Source organism: Lycorma delicatula, chromosome 9 (genome assembly GCF_047948215.1).
Source record: "Lycorma delicatula isolate Av1 chromosome 9, ASM4794821v1, whole genome shotgun sequence".
Lineage (NCBI taxonomy): Eukaryota > Metazoa > Arthropoda > Insecta > Hemiptera > Fulgoridae > Lycorma > Lycorma delicatula.
The window spans coordinates 45674742-45697839 of record NC_134463.1 but is presented as its reverse complement, the minus strand read 5'-3'; the positions used below and the strand labels follow the sequence as shown (position 1 = coordinate 45697839).

Here is a 23098-nt window from a genome sequence, read left to right as displayed (position 1 = left end):
AAAATCTGCAGATCAATTTGCCAATTTACATCATATCTAATAATATAAGGGAATTCTCAACTTCTTATAATAAAAATAGTAAATACAAAAAGCTTTCATCTTAAATAATTATTAGAATTTGTAATTAATGTTAACTATAAACAATTAAGATACAATCGGGTTAATAACAAAAAAATCAGTTAAAAAAACTGCATAATCAAGCTAATGAAAATGGTTTGATAAGTAGAAAGATTCTCATACTTCTTCAATCACATTTTAGTTTAATTATAAAAGTATGTAAAATGGTTTCCTTGCATAAATCATGCACCTACTTTTAGATAAAGAATTTTGGTCAAATAAGTGCAAGTTTTAAATTATGCAAGTAAAAAAAAATATATATATATATAACTTGCATAATTCATATACAGAGTGTCTGTAAAATAAAAGTCGGGTTTTAAGTGGTTATAACTTCGGAACCAAGGATTCTAGAGAGATGAACTGTGTGTTAAATGAAAGAGAAACACTCCTAGCTTATCTCTATGAAAGCCAGCGTATGCTCCATTACAAGTAAGAAGCACGTACACGTTAGTCATCATGTTTGCAGTACAGAGGAAAGTTCAATGTGCGTTATGGCTTGCTATGTTTGAGTTAGTTATAAACGTTATAACCATGAATACCAACATGCACACAATGAGGACTGCCTACATGAAAATAATATTTGGCAACGCGACAAACAACTCAAAGAAACTCAAAGAAAACTCAAAGAAACCTCTTGAAGCAAACACATCCAGGATGGCCATCAGTGTCTGATTAAACGACTGAAGCAGTGCAAACAAGTTACTTGCATAGCATGAAGAAATCCATGCGGAAGCCTTCTAGACAGTTCGGCATTCCTAAACAACTGTTCACAATGTGTTAAAAAGACAGTTATTTTTCACTGCATACAAAATTCATGCGTAACAACAAATTTATCCATAGGAAAAAGTGAAACAATTTAATTTTCCTGTAGATATTCTGGGTAGGTTAGAGTAGCAAGATGATTTTTTAAACAAGTTCATTTTCAGTGATAAAGTAATGTTTCATGTTTCTGGACAAGTACATTGGCATACTGTTTGTATATGGGGTACTGAACTTCCACAAACTGTTATTGATCATCAGCGTTAACAGTGAAAACATGACTGTGTGATGCGCTATTGGAAGAGACAAGCATTATTGGCTCCTTTTTTACTGAATCATGCAAACTTTTCCTAAAGAAACGTTTCCTCAGTGATGGGTTGGACCTTACCCCATTGGGTTTTTATTTTTGGGGTTATGTTATAATACAAGTATATACCATTCAATTTTGAAATTTTAACCATTTAAAAAAAGGATCACTGGAGCTGTTTCTTCTATTATGGAAGTTCTATGCCATGTATGGCAAGTGTTGTGGACATCATCTTGACATTTGCAGGGCAACTACAAGAGCACTCATACTGAACAGGTAAGAAACTGTTTACAATGCTTTGTTCCGAAGCTATAACCATTTAAAATGCCACTATTACTTTACAGACACACTGTATAAATATATATACTGGCCGGTCAGGGCTCACTTCATGCGCCTGTCCATCTAGCTAGGTCCCCAGGTCAACCCAGGCAAGTCCCAAGTCCAATCCCAGAGATCCTTGGACTACAGAGCTTGTTTCGCTTGCCATTCCTGTCTGGTCAGGAGCTCCATCCCCTGAACAACTGAAGTGCTCACTTCTCTTGCCTTCCAGCAGAGCTCACTTCACTCATCATTCCCGTCTGGACCCCCATGTTGTTATGCTCATGGTTGTGAGAATAATACTGATAACTAATAATTAAAATATTCAGGCTGTATAGAAACCTGAAAAAGAAACTTAATTACAAAATAGCAGTAACCACAGTAACTAAAGTACACAGACCTTTGATGAGAAAAACTCAAAAACCTATCACAGTTGCCGTGGTGACAGAAACATAATAATGAATTAAATGGATTAATTTTTTTTTTCTTTAATGAATATCTTTAATTTACAACTTCACCACCAAGGGAGCTAGAGCCTTAATCTATGGCTTCAAATCTTACCTGGGATAACATGAATGTAACCTGAAAGTTTGAAAGCAGTTGGTCAGTTAGTTTTTGCACAAAGCTGATACAACAAAGAAACAGACAAACTTTCACATTTATATATAAGATATATATTTTTGTCATGTCTTAAATCAATTTGAACTTTTATTATGTAAGACAGCATTAATAAAAGTTATTAATCATATATTCCAAGTGGTACCAATAATTTTATTTTCAATTTAACAAACAATTTGGACTTGTACGTTTTATGGAAGAAATGTGAAAATGTTTCTTCTACTTATCAAACAATTTTCATTAGAATGATTATTTATTTATTTTTATTTTTTTTGTTTTTTTTATGGTAACTGATTTTTTTGCTATTAAGCATCTGTATATTAACTGTTAATCTACAGATAGGATTAATTACAAATTCATAATAATTCTTTAAGATGACAGTTTTTTTAACTTATTAGTATTATTACAATAAGTGGAAAATTCCTTTTACAAAAAGCAAAATTTCTAGGTCTCTTATTAGCTGACAAATTCTCCAGGGATTATCAAATTAATTTAATTCGCAACAGAATCAAACTGCACTGTGCTTTAAAGTGTTCTAATAAAATGCTAAGCCTGTATTCATTTTAAAATAATTATTATGCTTATGTATATTTCTATCTAAAATAAAAGACCATCTAAAGCTTCCTCAAAAAGTCAGAATGAGTTTTAAGGATATAAAAATAGGCTGTCAGATCACTGTTTGCTCCACAAGTATGAATTATATAGCCTGATATTTAGAAAATTAATAACTCTTACTATTCCTTGTTTTTATATTTATTACTGTGCAATCTTAACTAAAAAGAATAGTCACTTAAGAACAGAAATACAAATAGAGAAGAAATATTCACTTAAAAAGATAAATAAACGATATCCAGCTCTATCAAATTGGAAAACGGAACTTTTTTTCATTAACTCAACACAATATTTCAGCTTATGTTAAAGGGGCTTTCATCATCGCTTTTAACAAACCATTTTTTTAAATCTTCCTACAAATTCATTTTAAAATACAATTATAAGATTTTTTAAGAAAATAATATTACTTGTCAATGAATTTTACTAACACAAATAAAAAAATTTGTTAAAAACTTGAATTTTTTCAAGTTTTCACATCCCATTCAAAAAATGGAATGTGTGCATAAAACATGTGGTCAAATAATTTTACAAATTATTTGATTAATAATTACTGATATCATTTGAAAACAAACATTTGACTAAATTATTGATAATTTAGAAGAGGTTATCTTCTAAATTATTAGTTATTTTATAATATTTTTTTATACTGAGCATCTTCCTATATTTACCTTAACATTATTTCAATTTTTATAATTTAAATGCATAATATATCACATTTATTTTTCATCTTTAATTTTATATTCTGTGATGCTGATCTAACCAAGCTTTAAATGTGGTTTCCCTTGATCAATCAGGGCAAATGTCAGAGCAGCTTCTCCTTTTAATTGTGGACTAGCATTTGTACCCATTCCTGACATTATCTTCATCTAAATAATGTAAAATTATGTACAGATCAGAATAAAAGATTTATTTCATTTTATGGCATTCCTTTTTTAAAGTACTTAAAGTAGTAATATTTTGTACACCTGCATTAACTATTTTAAATTAATATATAAAAAAATTGTAGAAATAATGAATATAATTTTATTTGGATAACATGACATATCTTTTAACACAGAAACTATATTTCTACAGGATAATTTAGTCCAACAACTTTACTTTATAAAAAGCTGGCAATTCAGTAGAAGGAACACTTGATTTCTTTGACAACATACCAAAACCTAACAGACATGCGACATCTAATGGCTGCAAATGGTATTCAACTCACTAAATGTTCTAGTTGAATAAATTTATTTGTTAGTTCTCTTACATAATTCGTGGGAATTATCTGTTTTTAATAATCTGTAATGTTCAAATAACATGCTCATCTGATAAGAATGATGTCAATAGACAATAGACAATAGCCATATCAGTGATTGCTTTACAGCATTTTTCATGCTGTGTGAATAATTTTTAACATACTACGTACAAGTGGACAGATTCAATCTAATGTGATAAAATTATAAATCACTGCTACCTGATAGTACTAAATTACAGCAATTATTGCATATACAATCATAACTAGAAAGTAAAAATAACGTAACGTTTTTATTGATGAAAAGAAAATGATTTTGCAAGAAAATTTATTTCTATGACAAAAATAGTCATTCAATAATGAATGTTGAACATGTACATGATTATTACATTAGTAATAGAAAATTTCACTCTATTTTTGTCGTCATAAAATTTTCAGTCATCTATAATTAGTTTTTATTTAAAAATAAATTTTTTCATTTATTAAAAATAGAAGAATATAACGAATGGAACAAATGAATATAACAAATGGTAGTTTCATTCTAGGATGGAGAAAACATTCCCTGGCAATTATTAATTTCAAAGCTATTCACACCTCAAAATCACTAGTTCAGATAAACTACAAACATGTTAATTAAATACTACCGAAAATCAGTACAAAACTGTACACTATTTGCTTTTTAAATGGCGTTCACGTAAGCTTAGTTCCAACATGAAGGTTGAATATTTTTTAAATAAGAAATAAATAAACTAAATCAGTAAAACGCAAATAATATAGAGAATAACGGTGGTCAATGAACAATTCTCTTAACAGTGGGACGCATAAATTTCAGTTACGTTACAAGATTTTTTTCGGTTATAAGTAATGACAAATAGGTTACTAAGGGCAAACAAATTTTAAGTGCAAACTCTAGCCAAAGTTTCGCATTAGTAATACTAATAGAAAAATCTGTTAAAATAATTGCTGCTATAGAATCAACCTTAAATTAATATGTAAGAAATTTATAGTGCAATTCGTTACAGTTGTAAGAGTTACTAAACAATTCATTCGGCATTCATAAAAGTTAGTTTAGATAATTATTTCATCAGACCATAATTTGGTTTTCTAATTTATTTAAATCTAACATAACGATAAATTTAAATACTTACATGAATTCGGTTATGGATTCAATTTTAATTAATCACCACTGACAATGCTTCCACAATTTTCGCATACAAAATTAGCTTTGCAGACAGGTTACGCGCTTACCGGCCTCGGTGGCGCGATTGGTAGCGTCTCGGCCGTTTGTATCGGCAGTTAACCTAAATCTTAAGTTCAAATTTCAGAAGCCCCTAAATCTTGTCTACTTCCCTACGTTTCGCGCCATTAACATGGCTACAACTCCAGACGAATAAAACTTCATTTCAATTTTTTCTATTTCTCTCTGTCTTTGTAAATCTGCGGTTTTTTATCTTTATGCAATGATTCCAAGTAAAGATAACATTAGAATGTGTATCATAGTGACACATTCTAATCTACTTTTAACGTGTTACTTGTATCCATCTTTTATTCCTCTACAAAAAAATAAATTCCTCTACCTCTGTTATATAATATCCAGGCCATGTTATTTATTAAACCATTAATTTTTCAGTTTATTTTTTATTTAATCTACTAATATTTGTATTCATCTTTTTGCCCCATTTCATTTCATACCTGTTTATTATAAAATTAAATTAGCTTAAATTTTTCTTCAGTCTGTCTATTCATACAGTTAAGTTTGCCTCTTGTATACTATATACTGAGACAAAGTAGTGTTCACATGAATGTTTTCTCTACTTCTTGTCCTTTTATTTGTTTGGCATACCATGAACATATTTTTATATTAGTATAAAGGATGTATACAATTCAACTTCAACTAGTTCCTAACTTAAGTTAGGAAAATGAAGAATTCTGTATAAAAATTAAAAAAAACTGCAGATTTACACATACTCTAAAAAGTAATTAGAAAAAGTGTAGCAATGTTAAAAAACATCTGAGATTGCATGTTTCACTCAAAGAATAACAAGGTTCATATATTTTCTATGACTTCTTTTTAAAAAGTTACCTATTTTATCTTCAGAGTATTTAACTTGCAAGATTAGAATACTTATTTAGAACATCAGCTTCAAGAATTATGGACTGCTGCTCCCTTTCAAGAAACATTTCTTCACTGTTTTATAAAAGAATTTTTTTTTTGAATTTGACTCACCCAGAAAGGTTCAAATAAAATAAATACATCAAAATCTGTTTGTTTTTGTCTTGGATGAATTTAATATTGAACAATTTTTTTAATCAATATTTACAGATTAAAACTTACATTTTCGTGCATGATGGATCTTTCAAAATTTCCTCTTGATAATCAAATATGTACAATGGAAGTCGCAAGCTGTAAGTAAAAAATTAATTGTCGAACTATATTTTAACATTATTTCTTCATTAATTAACTGATGTTAAATTTTAATAAAGAATTTTAGTAAAAATTTTCTGTTTAGTGTGAATGACACCTATAAAGAACTAGAAGGTTCTTCATTATGGTCTACTAAACTTACATTGTTATTTATAGTATTTAACATATCAAAGTATTTATTTCTTTAAAGATAAAGGTGATGTGGGATAAAGAGCTTTCCAAACTGTGTGTAGGGAGGGATATACAATTTTAAGTTCTTATAATGATGAGAAATTGACACTGATTATTATTTAACTAGTCTAGTGTACTGTGTTTAATAATAAACATCTACTAACATCCAAAAATAGCAAGCTTGCTTTACTATAAGTTTACTGATTTATATTAAACCTTTTTGAATAAATGCAATCATCACCAGTCTCCTTGGCACGAGTGGTTGCATCTCGGCCTTTCATCTGGAGGTCCCAGGTTCGAATCCTGGTCAGGCATGGCATTTTCACATGCTAAAAATTTGCCATTTCATCTCATCCTCTGAAAGAGTTCCTATCAGTGGTCCAGGAGATTAAAAAAAATGGTGAATTCATCATCAGATATACTATTAGATAGCATATTACCATTGTTACAAGTAAAAGATGATAATTGTTCAATGTAGCAGTTAATCATTATCAAATACAGTATTTTATAATTAATGATAAATACATGGATCCAGAAAGATTACATTAACTAATAAATTTATATTAAGCTTACTATTTTAATGTGTTGGTCAGTGAGTTTTGTTGCATTAATTATTACCATGAATTTTTATAAAATATTTATTTTTATACAATAAATATAAAAATCAAAATTTAAGAAAATTTGCTTCCAAAAAATTTGTTTGAAGATATTATGCAACTCCTTTGATGCTGATGCTACTGGGTTGCACTATTATTAATGTCATGACCCTGTTGAAGTGATTCGGAAAACTATGTTTACGCAATGAAATGGTGTATTTAATCAAGTTATATTTTCCATTTAACATATCTAGTATTTGTAAATTTATATTATTAACTAACAATCACAAACAGTTTGAGGAAAGGTTAAGATGTCCCTTTCAGTACCACAAACAGAATAAACAAAATTATACTGCAAATTAACAGATCACACATACTGTAGATAAACACAATACATAGAATTATATCAAACCAGATAACAGAACTGTTTTCATTAAAATCAACACAATACTTTGGTTTATGAGATAGTATCTTACTGCGCTTCCATTTTCATTCTTAATAAAAACAGTCATTATTAATTTTTTCAAAAAATATAAATTACTATTTATAATATCTTCCACCAATTCATTTAAAAGACTATTACAAAATTTTCTCCTACAGAAACAATAATTATCCTTTGATAGATTTTTAAACAATACTAATTAAAAAAAAATCTGAATTTTCTGTATTTATTTATGTACATAAGTATGTGCTCAAATAAGTTTTAGCAACATCTTCTGAACAATGATTTATTTAATGGTAATTTATTTAGTATCTGGTAGTTAGTATCTGCATATATTTATCTTAACATTATTTTATATATTTATATCTCTAATAATAATTAATTTGAACTTCAATCACATGTATTTTTTATTTTATTATCAATTATATATTTTGTGGTGCTGTTCTGATCATGGTTTTATCATGATTTTCCTTGATTCATCTAGGGAAATTTTGAAGAAATTCCTATTTTATCCATGGAATAACATATCTACCCATTCCTAATGTAGTATATATATTAATGAATTATAATGTACAGATAAAAAAAAAAATTATATATAAACTAGCTCCATGTTGCAGCTTCACCCCCGCACTATACTTGTATTTCCAGTAGCGGTCAATCTTTTTATTTTATGTTTTTTAGTACAGTAACTCAAGGCAGGTGTTGCCAGTCACACATACAATGACAATGGCAATGGCTCAGTTGGTTGAGCCACAGAGCCATATATCTTTGGACCCATTAAAAAAAAAATCAGAACTTAAAAAACCCAAAAATGATTTTTATATATTTATCTGAAGAGTATTTACAGGCCCAAATCTACTGAATCACTCGTTTACTATAGTTGAGATTGAAAAAGTTTACAATCATTGCTCAGCATTTTTTGCTACTTCATCCCCTTTCAAGGTCCAATTTTAAAAATCTAGAAATTGGTATATATTGTCATGAAAATTACACTCACCAAAAATCAGATTGATTTCTTCTTTTGTGACTGAGAAATTGTTGAAAAAAAAACAGGGTTTCAAAAATCACTTTTATCCCTTGATACTCAGATTTTCAAAAATCTAAAAATGGTTTATAGATATTCATAATCATTCAATTAAAACTCAGCTCACATAGTGATAGATACTCACAGTTGACAATTCATTAAAGTTTCTGCTTCAACCAGCAAATCTCTACTACTATATATATATATATATATATATATATATATAATATATATATATATGTATGTATGTATTTAATACATATATATACTTCAAAATTTTTCAAGGTGAAATATATCTAAAAATTTTCTGTTATGTCAAGAAACATGGATAAAAAACACAGTACATACACCTGTAACTTCTATAATTCACGTAACAGAAACAAGACACATAAAAATATATTTACCATATTAAGATTTTACAAATAAGAGAATGAAGTACAGATTCAATGCATTTGAATATGAATTTTATAAAATAATAAATTACACTAAAACAAATCATATAATAATAGTTTCCCAGCCAAATAAAAAAGGGCAACAATGCTATCTATGAAGAGGCTTGAATATTTTTACTTTTAGATTTATTTATTCATTTATCATGTGATTTTCAATCTAGACTTAACTCTTTTTCTGTGTTTCATCACTTGAAGAGTTTGATGTAACTTTGGTTTGGATAATTTTTTTTTCAATTCATTGTGTATCTGCTCAGCAGCACTTGTACAATTCACATGAATTTGCTGAAAATTTTGGTAAAAATTCATTTTCAGCTAATCCTGACATGGTTGTTGGAGGTTACTTATGCAACAGGTAGTGAATAACCAAAGACTTAACATTAGAATGAATTTTTGATCTGTCTGTAAAATGATAAATCAGTATATTTATCTCTCTGTTCCTAATAGCAGGGATTTCAAGTACAAATAAAAAATCCAATTTTTAGGAAACTTTTGGGAGGATGTTTCAGCCTTAATTTAAATTTCTACCAAGTTTCATAAAAAAAAAAAAAAAAATTATTACATACATCCCAGTTAAGAGATCCTGAGCAGATATGTAAGCTGAATAAAAATTACTTTGATTTAATTTTAGATACTTCAACATTACATATTTCCTACTTGTATATTTTGTATTACCCTTATATAAAAGTTAATAAAATTTCATTAAATCTGTACTAATACTTATAATTAAATTTTTAGAAGCACATTACATACTTTTTCAGTTTCCAAAACTATAGAAGAACTAAGATTGGAATGGAAAACAATGAATCCTGTAATTATGGGAAAAGGATTAAGAATGCCACAATTTGAAATAGTTGATATAAAAGCTGCTGATTGTCAAGAATCTTTTCAAATAGGTATGGATTTAAAAAGAATTATGATTCTAATTTTAAAATTCATTTAATATTTTTTTTATGTTGGAAGATTTTGTTATTAATAGCACTCAGTGGTGAGAAGTAATGATTATTATTTTGATAAAACAACCAAATTAAAAATGAGAAGGTGAATTTGGAGGCTTCAGACCATAACTTGTGCCACTGAAAAATGGAGCAGTATGATGATTTACGACCAATGTCACTAAAAGCTTTTCTAAAAACATTCTGCCTCCTCAGCAAAAGAAGTGATAAAAATGCCACAGTAGACCAGTTGGGTAGATGTAATAGATCTGCAAATTGGTAGGAGTTTCTTCCATGCAGTGAAAGTCAGGGTTGTGCGGGTTATCGTTTCAACATATCATTCATGAGCATAGTTTTGAATTAACAAACACTCTTCAAAATGTAGCTGTGGCTTTTCAGTAGCCAATTAGATGTTCCGTTCGGCTGGCGATTAAAATGGTATAGAATACGATAGTTTTTCGACACATTCCGAGAGTCCTTATTAAACCATGGGTAAGAATTCCCATATATTTCTGGGATGCAATCATTTTCAGAATCATGTATTCTATTCATAAAGCTGGTCAGATGCTCAAGAACATCATCATTAACTATAAACTCCCAACTTAGCGAGCTCGTGAACTTTCTCAACGATCAACGTCTCGTGGAAGTGTTTGAGGCTACCGGTATAATTATTGATTTGTGATGCTTCCATAAAGGTCACTGTTTCTCTAGTGTCAAATATCCATTTGAGGTGAAGGAAAACAAGAGTAGAAAGATAGATCAATGTTGGACCGTGTGCCAAAAGATGATGAGGATCCGACATTTAGGAGGCAAAAATTGAATGTTGCCATACTCTATCAATCATTTAGCCCCACCTGCAATGAGCATGAGCTTGAGCCCAGGACACATGCAGGTGCAGAAGTTATCAAAAATAAACAACGTAGCGGGGACTTGCATTAAAAGATCACAAATATCTATTTCCGCAAAATTAGTTGGGAGACAGGTAAAAATTACAGTTATTAATCTTAAATGGAGCTGAAACTATAACTGCAAATGCTAGAATGTGGGTTACCAATGGAATCTAGTAGGCTAATACCAATTTATTTAAAAATATTGTCTGACCACCATGTCTTCTATCCTGTGTAGGACAGTCGCAATGAAAGATCTGGTAGTAAGGGATATGAAAGTCATCCTGACGTTGAAAGGTGGGTCTCCTGGAGAAACATTATTGTAAATTATGTATGATGATGTACATTAATGTAATATATTCATTTTCATTAAGTATGCTTTTGATGTTTTTGTTTGTATTCTATATGAGTAGATCTAAGTATAATTATGTAGCATGTACAACGTGCAAGATTCTTCAATAAAGAATTTATTTAATTTGGTTCAAAATATTAGCTATCATTTTAGAAATATTGTCCGAAGATTTTTATATCGCTAAGTTCTTATTACAAGATATTCAATGTTACCAGGATAAATCTAAAAAATTGCTACATTTGCAAATTCATATGCCCTTGCTTTATTTAACAAAGGATACACAACAAATAGACTCTTTGTTTAGCATACCCGAGGAAGGTTTTTCATTTTCAAAATTACTACTTAAATTAGATAATTATTAAGAAAAGTTTCAGTTTTGATGATCTAAAGAGATTGCTTACATTCCTGATAAATCCTGAAAATATCATAAAAAGGATTAATAAACTTATGAGTATATTCATAATGAAAATTTTATATGAATAATAAAAAAATATTATTCAACTAACAGGTAACTACAGCTGTTTGGTGGCAGAATTTTATTTGAGTCGCTCTGTTGGATTTCATTTGGTACAAAGTTATCTGCCAACAATACTGATTGTAGTTATATCGTGGGTTTCATTTTGGATGGATGTAGACTCTGTACCAGGTAGAACTACACTCGGAGTTACAACACTACTTGCTGTTTCTTCACAAAGTTCAGGTATGCTATAACATTAAAATTAAACGCTTACACAAATTCAGCGATTTAATTTTAGTAAACTAGTTTTCTACAAGAGGTTATCTCTAAAATAAAGACCGTTTCTATGTAAAAAATTTATTCTGAAAACTTCATATACATTTTTTATTTCTCTTAACTATATACCTTATACTACTTCTCTATATAATCGCCACATGAATTAAGACATTAGCGATATACCAGCTTCAATATACCTCGTCGTATTGCCACCCGTCCACTTAGCTACTGATTAAGTTCATCGTCACCCATGAATTACTTGCCACTCAAAAATTCTTTCTTTCTGATTACCATTTTCCCCAACAAATGGTAATCAGAAAGAGCTAAGTCTGGACTATATGGTGGGTGATCGTAAATTTCCCATCCAAATGTTCTCAGTAAATCACGTGTTGGACCTGCAACATGTGGACATTCATTACCGTGCATCAGGAAGATGCTGTCAATCAGCCACCCACGTCGCCAATTTTGAATGGCACGCCGTAACTTACGTAGAGTTTTGCAGTAGGCTTCTGCATTTATAGTCATTCCACGTGGCATGAAATCGGTCAGCAGTATGCCAAACTGATCCCAAAAGACTGTGACAATCAGTTTGTGTCCAAATGGCTTGACCTTTACTGGTTTGTTTGATGATTGAGGATTACACCATTTACTTGACTGCCGTTTTCTCTCTGGCATGTAATATGAAATACATGTTTCATCAACGGTAACAATTGAATTAAGGAACTCATCACCTTTTTCTGTGTAGCGCATCAAAAATTCCAAAGCAGATCCCGTTTGTTTTTTTTTTGTGACGTTCTGTTAAGATGCATGGCACCCAACATGCACAAACCTTTCTGAAGCCTAAATGGTCATGAACAAAGTATGAAAGAATAGGAAAATTGAGAAAGCGTACAGAATATCTAAAGGAATTTACAACAAAAAAATCTTTCCACAAATACAAAAATATGATGTTATAACACATTAATTAGACATGAAAATCTTCATGCATCCAAATGTGTAAATCTAAGCATTAAAGAAAAGTAAAAAAGTAGAAAGAAGAATTTTTGGAAAAACATTTAGAACCCGCATAATTCAACAAAACCTGTAGGAAAAACTTCTTTCTTTTTTTTTGTGGAGGGGGTGAAAAATGCTTTTCCATTATCATCGCCAGTTTAAAATAATAACAAAAGGCTCCTTCTTGAATATCAAGATATAGTAAAATACGGTTAAAACTATGATGAAAACTAAGATAATAATAGGAATAAAATTGGAATCGTGAATAACAAAATATTATAAAAATTGATGAAGAGTTAAATCTTATATAAATTCTTCTTAGAAGTAACAATATCCAGTCTAGTATATTCTTATCATTTCCTAGGATGCACTGTATGTCCCTTGGAAATTTAAATTTATGATGTAAGGCCGCATAGACCACAAGGATGTGGTGCACAGTCAAGCGGCAGTCACATTGGATGTACAGTGGTCTGCTTTCTGCTGACATCAGATATCTGTGAGTAGCTTCAGAATGTCCTAATCATAATCGACACAGGACCACTTCCTCTCAGCAAATTTTTCTGCATGAGAAGTTCCATGGTAACACTGCATCTTTGATGTGTCAGGGTTTATTATCCATGTAGCAGCGTTGCCATCTTCTTCGAAGTGTATGTTTAAGGAAATTAATAAAATCACTAGGTGTAACTCAAGTGGTGAAAGACAGTTGGCTACATGTACCTTTAGCAGCAGAATCCATGATTATGTTCATTACCAAGGATTCCCACAGGGCTAGGGATCCAGTAGAAATTCACCTGTGTGTTGTGACGATTTAATTAGCAGTGACAATAGGATGACTGGAATACAAATCCTCTAAACCTCAGAGAGCACTATATGAATTGCTACAGATAAGGAAACGTAAGTAGACCAAAAAACCTTCTGATTTGTTAACAAAGAAAGGATTAGTGTTTTACAGGAAAGAATCAACAAACATAGATTGACAAAAAAAATAGTCAAATTCTTTAAAAACAGAAAAAATATTTAAGAGAATACAGATTAGCACAGATATGCAAAAGAAAAGAAATTCAACGTAGGAAATTTTTAGGAAAAAAAAATTGAAAATGTCCAAGCCAAAATAAAAAAAACCCACAAATTATGATTTAGGGTCATAAGAAAGCAACAGCACAGTGGAATGATTAAGGAATATTGGAAAATGAGAAAACAGTAGAATAAGGTGAAATAAAATTTTATGCGGTCAATAATGACCAGATGAAAAAAAATACAGTAAATACAAATCTGTTAAAAAAAAAAAAAAAAAGTATAGAAATGAAAGAGATACGCTAAACGGTTATTGAAATACAGGATTACACTCAAAAGACATTTACAAAAAACTGTGCTCAATGGCCACTTTGTTTAATCATTTTCACTTATTCAAATATGTTTTTCAGTAATATATATATATCAAATCGTTATTACTAACAAATATATAGATTCATACTTTTATAAGCACCTAATTTATTTATTTTGTTTATTTTACAGGAATTCAAAGTGGATTACCCCAAGTGAGCTATGTGAAGGCAATTGATGTTTGGATGGGAACTTGTACAGGTTGAGTAGATGACAGTTTGGATTTAATAAATAATAATACTTTAATAATCAGTTTTTTAGTTTGTTAATTGTTAAGTTTAGTTAATGAAAATATTACTGAAGAATATAATAATTCTATTCTAAATATAACTATTTTATTAACATCCTAATGCATCGATTCTCAAACCTTTTCACCAACCACCTATATTGAAAATAAAACATTTTTTTAGCGCCCCAAAATTTTTAAACTTACCATCTGTTAAAAATAATAATTGAAATTGCTGTTTTTAAGATATACTTAAAAACGGCAATTGCAATTATTGTTTTTAGATATGGCATATCCTATTTCTGAGTTGAAACTTTCATTTTAAATGAAAGCAATTAAAACATATATTTAATCATATTTGTAAGTATTTTTATTAAAATTGCTTTCAAAAAAATTACAATTGTATCTATATAGTTATATAACATCAATAGTGATATCATATTTAATATACAATACAATAATTAAAATAAAGCTTTCATTTGAAAAATTACACTTGCATTAATGTGAAGGATGAATCTGTGCTTTAACGAGTCTGTTAATATCATGCTTGTATTTACTTAAAAACAGCTGTAAGTCGCCGCATTCAGTAACATGCAGCCGATTTCTCTTTTTGGTTAGCACCTTTGCTGCAGCTGCAGCAATGGGAATGCTATTAGAAATCGAATATTGAACATAATCCAGGGTAATCATTTTTTATCCTAAAATGTACGTGTCCCTTTAATATTTTGTATAGTTGGTTTTTTTTAAAGTTTAGTTTGAAATATTAGGAAAACATAATTTTTGCCTTTTTTTTAACCAGTCATTGCCTTTCTAGACCAGCTCAATGCCCACAATTTTCTGTGGCCTTCTACCACCCCTCCTGAAGGCCTCTAGCGCCCATAAGGGGGCAGTATTGCCTACTTTGAGAAAGAATGTTCTAATGTAAACAGTAAATGAACAAAATATCTTTTCCAAGAAAAAGTCTGTAACAGCCCATTTGAGTATTATTTCTTCTGTACATCCATATTCATCATGAACTACAGCTAATTATAGGAGAGTTTCCTGATCTCAACTCAAATGGTATAGTTAATGTCAATATAATTTACTAACCTGCATAATGATGTATAAAATATTTGCTAAAATAAGGAAAAAGGAATAATATGAGTAAAATAATGTGACTGACAACATTACAAATTAGATATGCAATTCTTTAACTTAGAAAAAGAGAGAGTCTTCTACAAAAAAAAAAAATAAACTTCATGTATATCTGACCAAAATAAAGGTAGGTCAATCCAGAAAACCATTCCTTTAAATTTTTTAATTATGAAATTCTCTCAAACTGGACCTAAGTTTTCCTTGATTTTCCTTTTAAGTATGAGATTAATACTCCTTTTTCAAAAATTTTTCTTTTCCTTCAGTTTATTTATTTTTAGAAATAAAATACAAAACATTATTGTAATTGTAATATCAAAAATATTACTGAATCTATTAATGATTCTCTGGTGGAATTTCCCACAAGATATATTTTTTGATATTTAATTTTATGTAGAAAATTATTAAATTCTATTTAGAATAATAATAATTATTATTATTATTATTTTACATTATATATATATATATATATATATATATCTTTTTTTTTTCTTTACTCAAAGTTAGAAAAACTTTTAATACATATTAAACAGATACAAAATAAAAAATTGTTGCACAGTTCTGCATCTTTTGTTATTTCATTTCGTTTCCATGTTCCAACTTGCAGCATCATAACAAACCTGGCTTCTAACTTGTTCTGCTGAGATTTTCCTACCTTAAATTGAGCTTAACTCTAGAACAACTCAACCAATTTTAATAAAATTTTCATATACACAATTTCAGATACACTAATACAACATCTCTAAATTTCAATGAAATTAATCTAGTAATTGCAGGTTTTCAAGTAAAAAAAAATTTATACATAGAAATTCTGGTATCAGTTTAAGAAAATTATATTTTTGTACTCCTCCTAACTCAAAACGTAAAGAAAATTCATTTTCATCCCCCCCACTCCCACTGTGTGACTAAAAATAACACCATACTTTTCTTCAAAGAGTCTGTAAAAAGGCAAATACGAATTAAAAATCTGGGACTGATGAACTATGAACTAGGTCCAGGACTACAATGTAATTTTTCATGTATACATTTCTGATTTCCCTATAATTTCTATTTTTTTTTTTTAATCTTAAGTCTATGTGATAGGCAAAAGAATTTACTTATAAAATTTGTTTATGTAGAACATCGTACATGTACCTCAGTAATATTCATTATCCAAAGATTTTTTCCAGTTCTTGTTATAGTATAAACAGAAAAAAAATAACTACAAAGATTACATAAAAGAAATTTAAGCCTTATGTATAACTGCACGATTTATATTGCAACAAATAAAAAAAAGTCAATCAATGTTGTTTCAGAAACAGGTGTTACTAACAATTAATCTGACAATTCAACTACAAAACAATGAAAATGATAATTCAGTAAAACAGCTAATTATATTTTATAATATTTTAATTTTTCAGCATTTGTATTCTGTGCACTACTAGAATTTACTTTTGTTAACTACATGTGGCGAAAATTAGCACCAGAAACAACACGACAGGGAAAGTCAGAATCAAGATCAAATGGAAAAGACATCTTATCAAATGCAATAGCATTAAATTTGGTCAGTAACTTAATTATAAACAAGTAATTACTTAAATTCAATTTATTCTTATTTATTTTATATGCAATTTAATTAGGGTAGATAAATTAAGAAATAAAAACAGAGAAAAGAGACAGGGGATGAAAAGAGAAAGTTGTCTGGAGACAAGCACAAATTATAAAGAGAACAGAAGAGGGTCATGCGTTGAAAAACAAAAAATGAATTTTTGTTTTTCACAGAAGAGAAAGAAAATCTAACAAATAATGATGGACAGCAGTGATGGGTATGACAGAATTGAATTTGCATAATATGGTTACTGTCAGAGGCTCTAGAAGAGATTAATCTAAATCAGTGTCTAAGTGAGAGTAATAAGAGACTAGGAAGAAAACAGAAGGCACTCAGTTAAAAGAGTAAAGATATTTTTAAACTGTGATACACAGATTGCAGATTCTGAAGACAGAATTAATTTCAAATAACTGTTTCTATTTTAAAAATATAAACTTTGCATTCATAAACTAAACCAAATTTTGAAATAAAACATTAAAAATTTAGTTAAAAACATTTTCAGTCTACTTTGCGACTGTCCTCCATGAATGGACCACAGAAATTGTTCTTCTCATGGTCAAAAACAGGATATTTCTTCTCACTTAATTTAATGATTATTATTAATTTATGATTGTTAGTTGCAACACACTAATTAACATGTTTATTAAAATTTAAACAAATTTTAAACCGATGGATGAATAATCTCCTTTCCTTTATTTAACAATGAGTAAGTATGAAAAATCTAAAATTTAATAAATTAAAGTCATTCTGTTATGTAGATTTCATAATACTGTATGACTTAAAATTTGTCCAAAATTACAAAAGAAATGAAGTCCGAAGTTCTGCAAAACATAAATATAAAAATCCTGATAATCTGCAATAATGAGATTTGGATAAAGAGCATTATATAGGAGCATAAATAAATATATATGGATAATGAAAGTATATTTACAATATATCCTGCTGGAATTCTCTAGTAACCTGATATCATAAACAGAATTTGGCCATAAAAACATAGTAACATTCCTTCTGCTTATGCTCAGTGAAAATTCGAAAAAATTGGCATAAAATAAAAGAACAGAGTAGTTCAAACATTAGCTACTTGTCTAAGAAAAAAATAAACTTTGTGAATGAACACAAAATCTGGTCTATTCTTAAGTTAGATTAAAATCATTTTAAATGCACAAATCTTATTAATTTGGACAAAGGTAACTGAAATTTATCTACTTCCCTCCCTCTCACTAACATACCCCTATCAGTCAAAGGTAACTGTCAATACGTATTTGGTTCTGCAAAACCTTAAAACTAAAGTAATAAAAACCTGAAATTTGAAACTGTAGAAAGTAAAAAAAGATTTTATACAAAAGATTTATACAAGTGTAATAAGGTTTGCACTACTAGATTTATAGTATCACCATTTGAAAGTATATTGCCAGGTCTAAAAAATTCTTTTGTAGAAAATAAAATTAACTTTTCTATGTTCACATTTCATAGCTTGCATATTGAAATTATATATGGTCAAAAAGTTTGTCAAGATATGATTCGTTTTGTTAGTCCCATATTAGTGTATTGGGAAAGTAATGCTCCTGTTACTTTAATGTACATGAAAATTTATTAATTCTGTCATAATTCTTGGTATGATAACAATGTACATACACAATTTTACAGTTTTCTAATAGTAATCACAGTTATAGCAAAAAAAATTATTGGTTTTTTTATTAACAAAATAATATTTAAAATTTTATTCAAAATAATATTTTACAATTTTATGAATCAAAATAAGACTGGCAAATGCTGCTTTCTGAAAGATTAGTGCATTTTTAGGATGACTTAGAAAACAAAGCATGTTAGCCAAAATTACATTAGAACATTTGATTTTTGTCTCCCGATGTAAAGTGTCTTCTTTCCTGAAACAAATAAAACTGGTAATAATAGATAGCTTGCTCCTATAATTATTTAACATACATTTAAAAAAAATTATCAGCAGTAAATGGTAAAACAATAGTTTAAAACATTTAAAATCCCTGTAGTTTTATTTAATATGCTTAAAAATACGAATTCAAATAATTTTCCCTAATACCTTCTGAACTGTGATTTAGATTTTCTTAAATGAATAAAGAATATTAATAATATTTATTATACATTGATAAATATAAATAAATATTGTCAAACAAATAAAACAATATTAATCAGCGATAAATTTAAATACCTTAATTTTCACTAATATCTTCTGAGTTGTGATTTATTAGTGGTTCTTTTTTGTTAAGTATCTTCATACACATGTACTTTTTATTTTATAATTATTGTGTATTTTGTGATACTGCTTGATCAAGGTTTTTCTTGAACCATTCTTATAAATTCAGGGATATTCCATTTTTTTATTAATGGAGTATAGCATATCTACCTATTCCTATGAGATTTATGTTTTTATCTAATGATCAAAACAGAAGATTTATTTATTTATCGAAATAAAATGAATTTTTATAAAAAATTTTAATTTACAAAAATTTTTAATTTTTTAAATAAATATTTACAAAATCTAATTAATTAAAACTACAGAAAGTACTTGCAGAAGATCTACTTCATGTAGTTAAAAACAATTTTAAAGTATTTTTTTTGTATGTATATAATATTACAACATAAATTAATTTTATAACATTTTTTTGTCTTATTACTTTCAGGTAAAGAAAGGAACAGTAATGCCGGGGCAACTATCCAAAAACATGGTTAGAGCACGTAAAATAGATGAATATTCTAGACTATTCTTTCCTCTCGCATTTGCATTATTTAATGTGTTATATTGGACATATTATCTCAAATGAATAATCGCAAAAAAAAAAAGAAAAAGGAAGATATCTGACCTAAAGTAATAAGTATCATCTACTTAAGGCGATTATAAGTTATTGCCATATATAAAACTAAATAAAGGTCACAAGATTGAACATTTTGATAATTTCTGAAAACTAAAAGAAAAAATATTAATTTTATAATATGCAAAAATAAAATTTTAAGTACCGTGAGTGAAATTTAAAAATATTTTCATAACATTGTTATTGAAATCCGTCCCTAAATTTAACAACGTAAAAGCAAAATACTTTGGAAAAATTAATTTTGTTTTTTTTTGTTACCAGATGTTAAAATTAGAGAAAAAACTGTAAAAAAAATTACAATGGTGGTATAAATCTGGAGTATACCTTTGAACAACTCTACATGGAAAATCTATTAATGTATTCAGAATTATATGTTTTTCCCAACCTCACTAGAATAAATGTTAATAATTTTATATCAAATTGAGATCTATACTATTGGCAACTACTTGTTTTAATGTAAATGACAGCTTGATTTCACACATTACTGTGTTTCCTTAAGTGTTTTCAATTGTGAGTATATATACCTCTGTCAAGGCAAAAATTTTTAAATATGCCTAAAACATTTAACATTCATCAAACATCATAAACAACAACAAAGCAATGCTCAAATTAATGAAGATTCAGATAAGAAAAAAGCAAATTTTTTATTATGTAATACAATCCAAAAAAAGATTCTTTAAATATATTTGAGATTTGAATTTTTTCCATAGTATTCAAACTTTTTACCTAACTAATATACTAAGACAGAAACGATGTGTCATACTATAGTAACACAATCTTCTAACAGATTTATATCAGTAAAAATTCTTAAGAGATCAGTGAACTAACTGTAATGGACAACTTAAGTGGTACATTGAAGTAAAAAGTACATATCATATAAATGGGTGGGCAATTATAAATTGCTTAACTGATTATTTGATCATAAGATATTAAATACGATTACTTTGATGTAAAAATAGTAATATATATTAATTGGTGAGCGAGAAAAATTTGAACTCTACCACTCTTTGTCTCTAAAAGTTATTATTATTAACCAAACTATATACTGTTGCTACTAATTAAATATTTAAGTTAATATTAAAGTGATAAAATATAAAGGTACAAAATGTTTGATTAATTCATGTAATACATATATATTTAATTTAAAATGTATATTTTAAAATAAAAACTTACAAAATATCAGACACAGGTACTTTCTGATTAACAGGATGCCTCATCAATTTCTTTTACAAATGAAAGTAAAAATTATGTATGCAGTTGTTATTTCTAGTTTCAGTTAATGTTAAATTATTACAAACAACAATGAAGAAACTACATTAAGTTGTTAATTCACTTTTATGCTTCAAATTAATATTTTTATTTTTCTGAATATAGTTTTATTACTGTTGTAGTAGCAGCATAGCTACACAGAGAAAGTATAAAAAAAATTTGGTTATCACTGTTTCTAGTCCTCTGAATCCAAAAAAAAACAAGAAAAATTATAGAAATTTTCGAAAGATGTATGTAGTATGTGTGCCGGAATTTTTATATAAAAGTTTCTATTAACGGGGCATTGGTGACATTATATTTCAGACAAAATTAGAAAGGGTGGGGTAGTTTTTGATACTTTGAATTTTTGTATTGTGGTCATAGAAAATTGAGCTTTAGTATGATGAAAGTATGTATTAAGTTATTTAAAATTCTAATGTTTTAAGTCGACTGGATTTAGAGTTGGGGGGATATTTTTGTCTCACCTCAAAAACTTGTTGACACAAAAGTTAATATTTAGCACAAATATTCTCTCTCTCTCTCTCTTATATATGTACACACACACACACACACACACACACACACACACACACACACACACACACACACACACACACACACACACACACACACACACACACATATACATACATACACATCAGGTTTGGCTTATTTTTCAACCTATCGGACAAGGGGGCATTCACAGTACCCACATTTCTTTTTAGTGAAGTAAATTTTTTTTAGCATTGTTAAATAACATTGCACCAAGTATATATTTATTGCAATAAATAGAATTTTAAGTCCCAAAGAATAAGGAGTTGTATGAGAACTTACTAAATAATTTTAAATTCTTTTCAATTTTTTATCATTTATAACATTTTATCTGTTTTTCAAGTTGTGCTGTTATTAAAATATTACATGAGATAGCTGTTGTGGAGCAAGGGATCAAATCAAACCCAAGTTTTTCAGTGAACATTTTGATAATTTTAAAAATGTTCAATCTAATTAAATTAATTTTTATTTAAATAAACTGAAATCACATAATATATAATTATAAAAAATTAGATATGGAGGGAACCATTTTTGAACTACAATTTACACCTATCCTACATAAAAAAAATCAAATTTCGATATCGCATGACTTCCTTGTATGCCTATTAAATTTTTATATATACACATTTTTTGCTGCAGTTCACTTAAACTTATTTTATTTGAAAGTGAGATATGATCCTCCATCTCTTTAATAAAGTGGACAGTTACACAATTGCTAAAATATTAGTTTTTATTAACTACAAATATTTGTACAATTATTAATCTAGCTATCTTACATGAAATATTAGGAGTAAAAGTCTCTTTTTTACTCGTATTACTAGATCGGTATTATTCGTATCTTCCTGAGTCTGAAACAAAATTTTCAGATTTCTGGTGTGTCATATAAATAAAAGTTAATAATAATTAAACTATTCTGTTTAGTGAACTCCTGTATACTGGTTACAAATGTTAATTTTCACATTTCGGTGTAAAATATTCAATTTTCATTATTTGGTGAATAATTAAAAATGAAAAAGAAACAATCACACAGGAAAAAAAAAGATAATATGAAGAAATATATATTTTTTTAAATCCACACGAAGATGAATGTGAAGAAAATGCTAAGAACAAGGGAAGAATAAAACAATTAAGAGAAGATGATAAATATAA

The 23098-nt window shown here is 28.4% G+C and overlaps 2 protein-coding genes across 2 annotated transcripts in view; one reads left to right on the top strand and one right to left on the bottom strand.

Annotated features, from left to right (window-relative positions):
- LOC142329902 (glycine receptor subunit alpha-2-like) overlaps positions 1-20125 on the top strand; it is a 255859-nt gene extending 235734 nt beyond the window's left edge. Inside the window, exons 4-9 of the mRNA XM_075374826.1 lie at positions 6289-6371; positions 9834-9968; positions 11755-11946; positions 14488-14556; positions 17113-17255; positions 19961-20125. Coding sequence (XP_075230941.1) covers positions 6289-6371; positions 9834-9968; positions 11755-11946; positions 14488-14556; positions 17113-17255; positions 19961-20101 — 763 coding nt within the window. The 3' untranslated portion in view covers positions 20102-20125. The remainder of the gene's footprint in view (positions 1-6288; positions 6372-9833; positions 9969-11754; positions 11947-14487; positions 14557-17112; positions 17256-19960) is intronic.
- Positions 19043-23098, bottom strand: part of LOC142329900 (uncharacterized) — a 37971-nt gene continuing 33915 nt past the window's right edge. Inside the window, exon 4 of the mRNA XM_075374825.1 lies at positions 19043-19186. The gene's annotated coding sequence lies outside the window, so the exon portion shown is untranslated. The remainder of the gene's footprint in view (positions 19187-23098) is intronic.